This window comes from Triticum dicoccoides, chromosome 2B (assembly GCF_002162155.2).
Source record: "Triticum dicoccoides isolate Atlit2015 ecotype Zavitan chromosome 2B, WEW_v2.0, whole genome shotgun sequence".
Lineage (NCBI taxonomy): Eukaryota > Viridiplantae > Streptophyta > Magnoliopsida > Poales > Poaceae > Triticum > Triticum dicoccoides.
The window spans coordinates 746198438-746209323 of NC_041383.1; the positions used below are offsets into that span (position 1 = coordinate 746198438).

General features: G+C 45.0%; 2 protein-coding genes across 2 annotated transcripts; one reads left to right on the forward strand and one right to left on the reverse strand.

The window, feature by feature from the left end:
- The first annotated feature begins 2263 nt into the window (after nt 1–2263).
- Nucleotides 2264–4774, forward strand: LOC119366031 (protein FATTY ACID EXPORT 7-like). Its single transcript, XM_037631691.1, has 3 exons — nt 2264–2689; nt 4129–4263; nt 4386–4774. The coding sequence occupies exons 1-3, from the start codon at nt 2353–2355 to the stop codon at nt 4526–4528; spliced, it is 615 nt and encodes a 204-aa protein (XP_037487588.1). The 5' UTR covers nt 2264–2352; the 3' UTR covers nt 4529–4774.
- Nucleotides 4775–6017: 1243 nt separating this feature from the next.
- Nucleotides 6018–10808, reverse strand: LOC119366032 (protein TIFY 3-like). The gene is made up of 5 exons (XM_037631692.1): nt 10629–10808; nt 7798–7900; nt 7509–7713; nt 7351–7408; nt 6018–6422 (listed from the first exon to the last, which is right to left on the reverse strand). The coding sequence occupies exons 2-5, from the start codon at nt 7891–7893 to the stop codon at nt 6326–6328; spliced, it is 456 nt and encodes a 151-aa protein (XP_037487589.1). The 5' UTR covers nt 7894–7900; nt 10629–10808; the 3' UTR covers nt 6018–6325.
- Nucleotides 10809–10886: the final 78 nt, after the last annotated feature.

Below are 10886 nucleotides of genomic sequence, written 5' to 3' on the forward strand. Positions count from 1 at the left end.
ATATTACATCCACTGGGCATCAAAGTTTGCCACCAGTGTAAATATAGGGAACAAAGCAGCATATTACATACACTGGTCGTCTAAATTGGCCAACAGTGCAAATAAATGCGACAGCAAAACAAGTCCATAACTGAAACAACTTCAGAAGAGCTCAAGAAACGTTATCCTGGGTATCCACCATGCTGGCAATAATCTTAGCAAGCTTAATAGCTTTCTCCTGTTTGGCGCTAAAATCCTCCAACGCTTATTGTTACACTAGAAAATATGCATCTAAATGCTCCAGGGACTTCCGCGGTCCTTCGGCTTCTTGTCGCAGCACAGCTGATCGATGTCTTTCAGCTTGTAGTTGAGACTCAAGAAACCGAACTGATTCAGACAGTGAGTTTGAATAGCGTGTGCCAGCGGTAGTGGCCAGTAACTCGAACACTACATCAAGATAGGACTTTGGGGTTGTCTCACTGTCTTCAAGATAGTTTTCCTTAGCTGTTTTATCAGCTTTGTTGGAGATCAACAAGGATGTCTCACTATCATAAACTTTATCTGCATTACTTCCTTTACCATTGTTTAATAAGGCACTCTTCCCCAATATTCTGTTAGCATTCTAAAAAAACAAGCACCCACATAACAGATTTAGCATGTACTAGTATATGAAACTCATTTCGGTGAACCAGTTCATTAGTAAGGTGGACAGGATTAAACTACCAGGTCTTATATTGCCAAGTAGTACATAATAAAAGCATTAAACAAACATATATCTATGTCCTATGGTCACTGCATTGTCTTGCCAAATCAAAATAGAGACACGGTTCAAATCATATCAGTTCAAGACAAAGCAACACTGAAAGAATACAAAGCGTGGGAAACTATACGACACAACAAGATTTCAGATGGGTACCACGGGTCTACATGTACAACAACAATATTGACTATGTTGTGATGCTAGTAATGTGCATGATATGATAAGTCAACTGTATACACAATTGCAATTGAAATCAACAGAGCTATTTACATTGCTTGGATCCTAGCACAAAAATGCAGTAAGAGGATTTCCTGGGATGCTTGGAAGCATTGACTCCATGCATTGGGAATGGGAAAACTGTCCATTTGCTTGGCAGGGGATGTACAAAGGCGTCAAAGGCGGTTGTAGTGTGGTACTTGAGGCAGTGGTCACACAGGACCTTTGGATTTGACACTCCTTCTTTGATATGCCAGGAACTCATGATGACATCAACGTACTGCAGTGCTCCCTTATCTTTGCCAAGCTTGTTGAAGGTCATTCTCCTCCAGTGAACTTCGAGTTCAATGGGCGGCACTACAACAAGGGATACAACCTAGCAGATGACATCTATTCGAAATTGGTCCATATTTGTGAAAACTATCTCAAACATTGTGCCAGGAGGCAAGAACTCCCACTTTGCGAAGGTTCAGGAGGCTTTGCAGGAAGAATGTCGAGCGAGCATTTGGTGTGCTACAATCTCAATTTATTGTTGTCCGGTACCCCGCCCAGACCTGGTTGAAAGATCAAATGTGAGAGATCATGACTTGCCGTGCCATCTTGCACAACATGATCATTGAGAGCGAGCAGGAAGAACCAGTGTTTGACACAGAACCATATTACAGGCAAGGTCCTCTTGCCCAAGTTGATCACTAGCTAGCGGCAACCTGGACTGACTACCTCAATATGCGTCAGGAGATCTGAGACCCATTGGTCCATCAACAACTGCAACAAGATCTGGTGGAGCACCTATGGAGGCTCAAGGGCAAGGACTAGCTCGGCGTGTGAACAAATATGAGTTTTTATTTGTTGAACTATATAATTTGTATTGAACTATTTGATTTCTATTGATTTTCTGTCATGAACTATGTGATAAAAATAGTTTATGTTGAATTTGCGCCGAGGCACGGCGAATATGGGCCAATTCGCCGACAGCGGGCCAATTTCCGTCGAAATTGGGCTGAAAAGTTGGCAAATTTGTGCCAAAAGTGGGCCGAAAGCGGCGCCTTGGGGCGGTGGCTGGGAAGCTGATCGTCCCCACGCCGATTTTAGCACCGGTTCACCTCATACGATGATATTTCGAGCCCTGAGGGGGTGAACAACTGGAGATGCTCTAACAATTTAAGCAACTCAAGTATGATAAATGTGACAAATATAACAAAAATCATGTGGCAATGTATGGCAAAGATAATCGTCACAACCCAAACAACCCCTAAGTGCCAAGACCCCACCCACATTGACACGCCACCCACCCGGAAAATCCCCCAATCGGTCCATCACATCACCGAGTTCACCATCGCCGGCAGCCCACCCACCAGGTTGACCCCCACAAAACCCCAGCTCGAGCACCCGGAGCCATGGCCCTCCTCGCCACGACCCCACTCCTCGCGCCCCTCGCGCTCTCCCCGGCCCCGATCTCCGCCTCCCAGAGCTCCCTCCTCTTCCTGCGCGCCCCCGCCCTCCTCTCGCTCCGCTCCGCCTCCCCCGGCGCACGCCTCCTCGCGGCGGTCGCGTCCAAGGAGCCCGAGCTCGGCGGCGGCGGATCCGAAGGCGGTGACGGTGCGGGATCTGGGAGGGGAGGCGGCGGGGGAAGTGACCCGCAGGGAGGCGGGGACGAGGGGGAGGAGGGGAAGATGGGGGACGGGCTCTCCATGTCGCAGAAGCTCACCCTCGCCTACGCCGCGCTCGTCGGAGGTAGCGCCACCTCCATTTTTTCGTAGCGATAAGTGCAGATGCGTTGTGTTTGGGTAAAGTATAGTATTTATATGCGAATCTCGACTGTTCTTTATCAGTATATAACCATTATTATCCGTGTGACCCTGCTGATACTGAAGTCTGATTCAAGAGTAGAAGGTCAAATGGCAGAATGGACAGTGCCATCCTGGCATTTTTAGCTGATAACTAGTGGATTATCCCCAGTTTATTAAAGCACTCATATTTTTTGTCTGCATTTTAGGCAAGATTACACCTTTTATGGAGTACAACTTGATAATCAAGGTAATGTAGTAGTCTTTAGTAGTTGCTTTTGGCTGAGGCATCCCATGATATGGTTGTATATCAGGGGTGCAAGTGATGATATGCTCCCAGTATTGTGTAAGACTCCACTTTCTTAGTGAAAATGGGGCCCGACAGACCCCTCTTATCGAAAATAGTAATAGCAATCAAGGTAATGAACTTATTTGATGAAACAGTGATTAAAACTGACATGCCAATTGTAGAAACCAGTAGGCAGGCTCTTCAACACTAGCTTGATTACTCTGTTCCTCCTTTTATCATAGCAACAATATAACTTGGATGTGATCAGCAAATTTACGAAGATGGAAATTGGGATCCTTTCTATATGTGTCATAGGATGCTCGTCTGGCTTTATTATAATATTATGGACTGTTAAGTGCCCTCAAATAAAGGCTTACAAACAAAGCACAGTGTAGGCAGTCATGAGCATCCAGATCCAGATTGGAAACAAGTGCTTGGCTTTATCCAGATCCAGATAAATGGCAGTTTGGGCTGTACTTTGCCACAATTGTTTGAACACTTGACTCTCCCTTTACGGTGTTATTCGTTATCTTAGCAATTGCATAAACTAGGAAGTAGGCAGGCTCATCAACACTCTCTTGGTTACTCAACTTCTTTTATCAGAGCGAAAAATAGAACTGGGATGTGCTTAGCAATTCGCATGTATACAAATATATGCCTTTCTGTGTGTCTCAGAATTTTCGTCTTGTACATAATTCTAAGTGCTTATTCCCTTAATTAGATGCTTACGAACAAGCACGGTGTAAGATATCTCTCCTAGGAAGTACTAGGATATCATGAACACCCAGAGTTGGCTTTACACAACACACGGGTATTTTTATTTCATAACAGAGTTGTAGTGTTCTTGCCTTCTTGGCATCTGATACCTTTGGTACTTAATTAGAGTCCTACTCTCAGTTGTTATGTCTGTTGAACTAGCATAGGGCTAAATACTCCTGACATTATATTAGCTCCATCAACCATCTTATAAAACTATCAGTTTCTACAACCTTTTGCTGCGTTATTTATACCTGAAAGTACACTCAAAATTCTGACTGTTTTCTTGGGAAGTTGCAACATTTTACAACAACTGATCGTTGTGCTACTAACTTCTGTAGCTGGTGGAGTGATGGGGTACATGAAGAGTGGAAGCCAGAAGTCATTGGCTGCAGGAGGCATATCAGCCCTGGTGCTGTTCTTCGTTCACACTCAACTCCCAGTGAGACCAGTCTTTGCGTCGGCGATCGGGTTAGGTATGTGGTATTCCTTCATCAGCCATGTTTTGTGTGGTCCTTGTCATCCTTTGCTATGGAATTGCATCGACACTCTTCCCCTGCCGGCTGATGCCCTGATGTTTCTTGGCTTTGCATCATAGGTATATCAGCTGCACTGCTGTCAGTCATGGGATCTCGCTTCAAGAAGTCCGGAAAGATATTCCCAGCTGGCGTTGTGTCCCTTCTTTCCTTGGTCATGGTTGGCGGCTACGCCCATGGGATTATGCGTAGCTCGCATGCGTGAGATGCAGTCAGTGTAGTTACCATATGCACTTCGGGAGTTAGACTTGTGAGTTCTTTTTTATTTTCTGCGTTTCGAAGCAGTTGTCTGGCATATCTTGCGTGTTTTCGGACCTTTGGTGACTGACTGACTTTCGTGTTACATTGTCGTTGAACTCAAGTTGTTGTTCTAGTGAAGTGTGTATGGGCTGATGGTGGAAATCAATAATTTTGGGAAAGACCGTATGTGAATGGCGACTTTATAGCAGAAGTTTCTGTGACCGTGTTGCATTTCCCCCCTCTTTGCTCTATGATTAGTTGATGAAGTGTAAAAGTAGCTACGTCAGCACATGCTTAATCGGATCCAAGTAGCTTTCACTACTTGTTCATATTCTTCGCCAGTGCTCCGTCTGCGTTGAGCTTAACCGTTCCTGGAACCGGCCTGATCTATTTTGTTTGCTTCGTATTGGCTTTGGTAGGAGCGTTCCTCGGGATTGCGTGCAGGTCTTGATCTTGTCAAGTGACAGCGCCGGATAAACAAGTGTGTAGACAAAGGGCTCTGGAATTCACCTTCATGAATGGCTCACCATATCGCCCAGAGAGTCACAAGAACCTCCACAAACTTAGCACCGTCGAGTGTCCTGCTCAGACCAAACAGACATAATTTTGCAACTGGCGTTTCATCACCAAAAAGAGAGATGGCCAAATCATCTTCTCGGAGGCACCAGACGCTCTTTGCCAAATTACAGTCCAGCAGGGCGTGCTTCCACGAATCAACAGTTGCATTACATATCGGACGCGCTGCTGAGTCCGCCATCTTCCAGCGGTTCCGCTCCTCACTGGTGGGCAAAGATGCCCGGGCAAGTCTTCAATATTCCATTCTCTCGTTGTTGCATGTATGAAGTCAGACACCATCTGTGGTGGATTTGTACTTTGTAGTGATCACACATGTTGGACGCATCCTGAAATCCCTCGGTAACCAATTATCTGACCAAGCATGTGTAGCTGTCCCATCCCCAATGCGCTTAACCAGGCCAACTCTTAGTATGTCCCTGCCCTCACACAGAGAGCGCCATACCCTGGATGGATTAGGACCTAGCACAGCCGAAAGGACATCTGAAGTGGGGTAATAAATTGTACATTGACTATCGTTGTTTACCAAATTCATTATTTAGCTTTCTGGGTGCAAGGAAACTACATTGACTATTGTTGTTCTGTGTTAGTCCATTGGTATTTTGAGGCTTGAAAGTGGCAAAGCATATCTATTTGAATGATTAATTATGTCCATCCTGAACCTTCCCCTGATCTCTCTGAAATAGGAATGTCCTGTGGACAGCAAGGATATGTGGAAACACACGCACATGCAGAGCTTCAGGCTTCTGTTTTTTGCTGCTACCTCAACGCATCCAGCCGAGGCGGAACCAAAATGACAGGCGGTCTTCAGGTGGCACTGAAACCCAACCAACATCCTCAACAGACCAAACACAAACACAACATTTTCAAACCAACTGGAGTATCTGAAACTGAGACGACACAGGTGCTATCATTCATCGACTACATGAACAATGTATCAGTCAGACAGGCACGACAGCCACGATTTACATCGACACATTCATCATAGCAGTACGGTTCCGCTGAGTAAAACAAAGTTCAGATACAGAGTAAACTACACAATGACAACAGAACAATGATACTAGAGGAGTTCTGGTCGGATCATTATTATCGTCACGAACGATGATTCTACGGTGTAACATTACATCAGCTAACACACGCCCCTTTCCTTCCAAACATCAGGGGCAGGGCCGTCTTTCTTCTTTCAGGGTTACTGGGCCTTGCCCTCCGCAACCGCTTCCATCCCAGAAGATGCTCCCATGCCTTCGGACGGTTTCCCGGCGCCGTAAGGAGCTTTGCTCACCACCCTGCATCATTGGATCATTCCATAGTCAGTTTGAGCCAGCACAGGGAAGGACAAGTGAAACTGATAATTGCTACAGATGCAGGAGGACGAAAAAAGGTTGGCCATTGCAATCGAGAACGGCGTTACTTTTTCATATGACAAGAGCAAGCAGGGATGGAGATGCTATCTTTAGCCGTTTCGACTCCTCACACAAAAGCTAGCTTAAAGGCGATCGGTCGTCCTGAGAATTAATGGCTGTGACCAAAACTAACTAAAAGTACAGTTCACTATTTCTCCTGAAGAGTGGTGAAAGTCTTGATGGGGAAGCTTGTTAGGGCCCTAATGTTCTTTAGTTTCACAGCTGTTTCTGTGGTTTGTCTTTTGTAAGCTGATGTCCCCAGCCTAGCTTCGGTTCATTGCGCTAATACCAAGGGGCTTTAAGGAGAACTATTAAAAAAAATTCTCATAACTCGTGTCAATATTCAATAATCATATAATCGCAATCTACCAGCTAATATGTTACATCACTTGTTATGGAATGATGCTCTAATGTGACCTGACTATAAACAAATCATACTACATGTTTATTAGTTATTACCAACTGAAACTACACAAAATGTTTGGTCTCTTGCAAGTAATTTTAACAGAATCATGCAGATTTTTTATCACGAGTCCTGGAGCACTTTTTCCGCATACATCAAACTTCTTCTCCTAGGACATTCAGGTTGAAAATAGAACGGTTATCATAATTTGGATTGATCATGAACGGGGCACAAAAGTACAAGACTTGGTTTTGAAGACTTGGCCTCATACAAGTGCATTTCTAAATGCTGTGGTACACCATACACAGCATGTGGAAACACAAAACAACAAGTGTAAGGGGGTCATAATACTCTTAATACGCTCCAGAAGAACGTAGGCTGCTACTTGTACTCTTCATTCATGCTAACCTGTCACGGCGCTTCTCCAGGAAGCGCTGAAGGGAGTGTCTCCTGGCGATGGGAAGATCTGCAAAGCAGGTAACAATTTTTTTTAAAAGATCATACAAAGACTGATTAGAATGAACATCCCACTTTTAGGTTTCAGAATAAAGATCTAGTGGCTTTACCAGCCTGAAGCTTGCAAATCGAGCCAGGATCCGCGACAGCCTGAGGTTGTCCATTTGCTACAGAAGTGCTCTGAAGTGAGAGCGACCGCGTAAGCATGGCTTGGATAGCATTGGTCGCAGACATCGCTGGAGGCTTAACAGCAGCGGTGCCATTGCTTTTTGAGGCCGCAGCTGCTGCTGCTGCAATGAGCATGATTGCTTGAGCCTATTGATGCCAATGTCACAGGTTAGCATAGAGTTTCGACAATTAAACCAAGAAAATGATAGATGCAAGAAGCATAAATACTACCTTCTCTGGTGGCACTGAGTCATACACACATACTGACCCACCATAAAAAATGGTAAGCTGTCCTGGATTTGCTGGAGGGCTCGACATTGGCAACATTCCAGACCTAATAATTAAACAGCATAAGTAGTTAGAATATGCAATGAAAAAATAATATGAAATCACATAAATACACAAATGTATTGGAAAGTTGGCACACACAGCACACATTGGCACTCGAGCAACTGCATATACAAAAGTAAAAGGGCATTTAAGGGCAAAGTGCTATATGAAATCGGAGGACAGGTTGGCTCACTGATGCACAATGTTAGGTTACATATAGTATTTACTAAACCCCTGAGGCCACATTGCTATCTTTTTAGTTGGAGGAATTAAAGGCAAAGATCAAATGTTGAAACGGCATTACTATGCACTTCATCTGCAAACAGCCATATATTTCCAGAACAGAAGTGATTGTTCTACACTCTGTTTAATGGGTCCTAATGCACTGAAGGCTTTGTTGCAATCACCGCATTCACAGGCTAGCAAAAGTAACAGATAAATCTAAAACAAGTTCTAGATAGTATAATATATGGGTTACACTAACTACACACAAAATTTCAGGTTCAAAATCATTCTATGTTCATAGCAACAAGATGAGAAAATTCTTGCAATTTTTACAACAACAACAACAAAGCCTTTCAGTCCAAACAAGTTGGGGTAGGCAGCAGTTGAAACTCATAAGATATGGAAACCAAGTCATGGTTATGGCACGTGGATAGCTAACTAACTTCCACGCACCCCGTCCATGACATAGAATTGTGCACTCACCATAGAGTGAAACTCTTCAAACTTTATACATAGATAGAAGTTTTGAAGTACGTTTAGAATTGTTTCCAAAAAAATTGTGGCACCCGTTAGCTAGAGTGCATGTTAATTTCATCATAAGCCTTTGTGCAAGCAATACACCTCCCCTACTTGGTAAGAGAAAACAAAATAGATCTGAGGAAGAGATCCACGTGGCGACTAAACAACTTGTCGCTTAGTCGCGACTTGTATGATACCCCGGTCCTGGGCCCACATCAGAATAGTCAGTTATTTACATTGTAAAACTTTTAAGTTAAAATTAATAACATCAACTACTTTGCAGGTACCAGCAATTCTGAGTCTAACAACTTCTATAATGCATGATGTGATATCAGACAACAGCAGACTATGACTCTAATTGTGGTCCACTCTAAATTATTCAAGGCGTGGTGGACGGCTTATGTGCCGCTTAGCGTCCAGTTACTTGTCTGACTAGTTCAAAGTCAGTCCAGGGTGGATGGACTGGACCCACCCTGTGTTCCATCCTAAGCACTGGACCTAGCAAATTATATGCGGTGGACTTAATTGTTTTCTCCAAACGTTGTCTAAAAGTAGTAGATCCAAAACATCATGCACCCATTAGACCTATATATTCAGGAAAATGCAGGAATACTGATTCCAAGTGGCACACTTTTAGTATCACAAATTATTTTTACTGCAATACAGGGTCCATCGTTTCACAGCAGCCTGGCACATCGCCAATTAATCGAATGTGAACCAATGAGAAATACTAGACAGCAGCCAAACCTTACAGGAAAACATCCTACGACAGTAGTGTCAGAACAAATTAATGTGGCACATATATGGTGAATAGCTGAATGATTGAAAGCACAGCAGCCGACGAATGTGCCGAAAAGCCTCCGTAGGTGAGAACAAACATCAGGACTTACAAAGCGCCCCGTTTGCACGCTTGCAGGTTGCAACACATGATGATAGGCATGAGGTGTCTTAACATGTCAGGACATGTCTAAAAGACTAGTAGCTCAACGTTGTGAATAGCTGGTCAGAGGCCATGTCGTTGGTCCCCGGCTTCACAATTGGTCATGAAGTAAACAGGTGGAAAAGTTTGTTAGTTTTTCGGTTTGTTCTTTTTTGCAGTTGAATCCTTGGTAGGGCTTTGCATGTTTAAGGAAGTTATCTGTTACTGAACCCAACTTTAATCAGATCTACGCCTTCTCCCAATGTTTCTTAAAAAGGAGAGCAGCTCGAGGTGTGCATCACAAAGAAGAGTGTAGGTTGCCTAAAGAGTTCTTCACTGTGAACCTAACTCAGCAGCTGAACTAAAAACTTTACATAACGCTTTGAAGAAACTGTAGAACAAGAAACCAGACAGTGAGGGAGAAAGGGCTGCCTGGATCTGTGCCCATCTTGGGCAAAGTTTACTTAGTTAACTTGATAAGAAAAGATTTGCCGAAATGTTTATCACCATGAGCAAAACAACATCTTTTTCCCCACTAAATCAACCGTGAAGGTTAAGGAATGGGCAAGCCGGATTCCCAGCAGCCAGAACGTCATCCCAGCATCCGGATAAGAGCACGCGCCCCCAAGATATATTCTCCTAATTAATCCGACTTAAGAACTTGAGAACAGCGGGCAAAGGTCGAGGAAACTGAATTTGGGAGGATTTGGACCGCAGGGAGAGAGGAACAACACTCCAACAGCAGCAGCGAGAAAGAACACGCAGCACGCATTCCAGAACCCGCACCGACGCCTACGCACTCCCGACGCCACCTAGCCGAGGACAGACGAAGCCCACGGCAAGGGCTCCCCCGTGATTAGCACTGGGCCTCGAGGTGCCAATTGCGAAAGCGCGTGAAGGGGAACAGGGGAAAGCGGGAGAGGAACACGACCCAAGAACAAGAGGAACACCCGTGCGCACACGACACAAGCAATCCGGCAGAATCACACCGACGGACGCGGAATCCTGGACGGAATCCGCCATGGTTTCTTGCTAGAGCGGGGAGAAGGGGGCGGAGGAGGCTAGCTACCTGCCGTTGGCGAGCGGGGGTCTGGCGGTGAGTCCTTGGCCTTGCTGCTGGGTCTCCTGCTCCTGCTGCTGCTCCTTCCTCTCCGCTTCCTTCCGCTGGGCCTCCCCCGCCTCGGCCTTAATAGTGGCGCTCCTCTCTCCCTCTCTCTCGTTGAAAGGGACCTGGGAGTGAGAATTGGAGGAAGCGGGAGGGGGTCTGAGATAAAGAGGAGTGGGTGTGTGTACAGCACAATGCGCATGTGAATGTCGTGACTGGGCT

Excerpts from the sequence above, each read along its gene's own strand:
- LOC119366031 (XM_037631691.1), top strand. The coding sequence starts at position 2,353 with ATGGCCCTCCTCGCCACGACCCCACTCCTCGCGCCCCTCGCGCTCTCC. Across the intron at positions 2,690-4,128 it reads CTACGCCGCGCTCGTCGGAG|CTGGTGGAGTGATGGGGTAC; the intron begins GTAGCGCCACCT and ends TAACTTCTGTAG. Across the intron at positions 4,264-4,385 it reads TGCGTCGGCGATCGGGTTAG|GTATATCAGCTGCACTGCTG; the intron begins GTATGTGGTATT and ends TTTGCATCATAG.
- LOC119366032 (XM_037631692.1), bottom strand. The coding sequence starts at position 7,893 with ATGTTGCCAATGTCGAGCCCTCCAGCAAATCCAGGACAGCTTACCATT. Across the intron at positions 7,714-7,797 it reads ACTCAGTGCCACCAGAGAAG|GCTCAAGCAATCATGCTCAT; the intron begins GTAGTATTTATG and ends TGGCATCAATAG. Across the intron at positions 7,409-7,508 it reads GATTTGCAAGCTTCAGGCTG|ATCTTCCCATCGCCAGGAGA; the intron begins GTAAAGCCACTA and ends CCTGCTTTGCAG.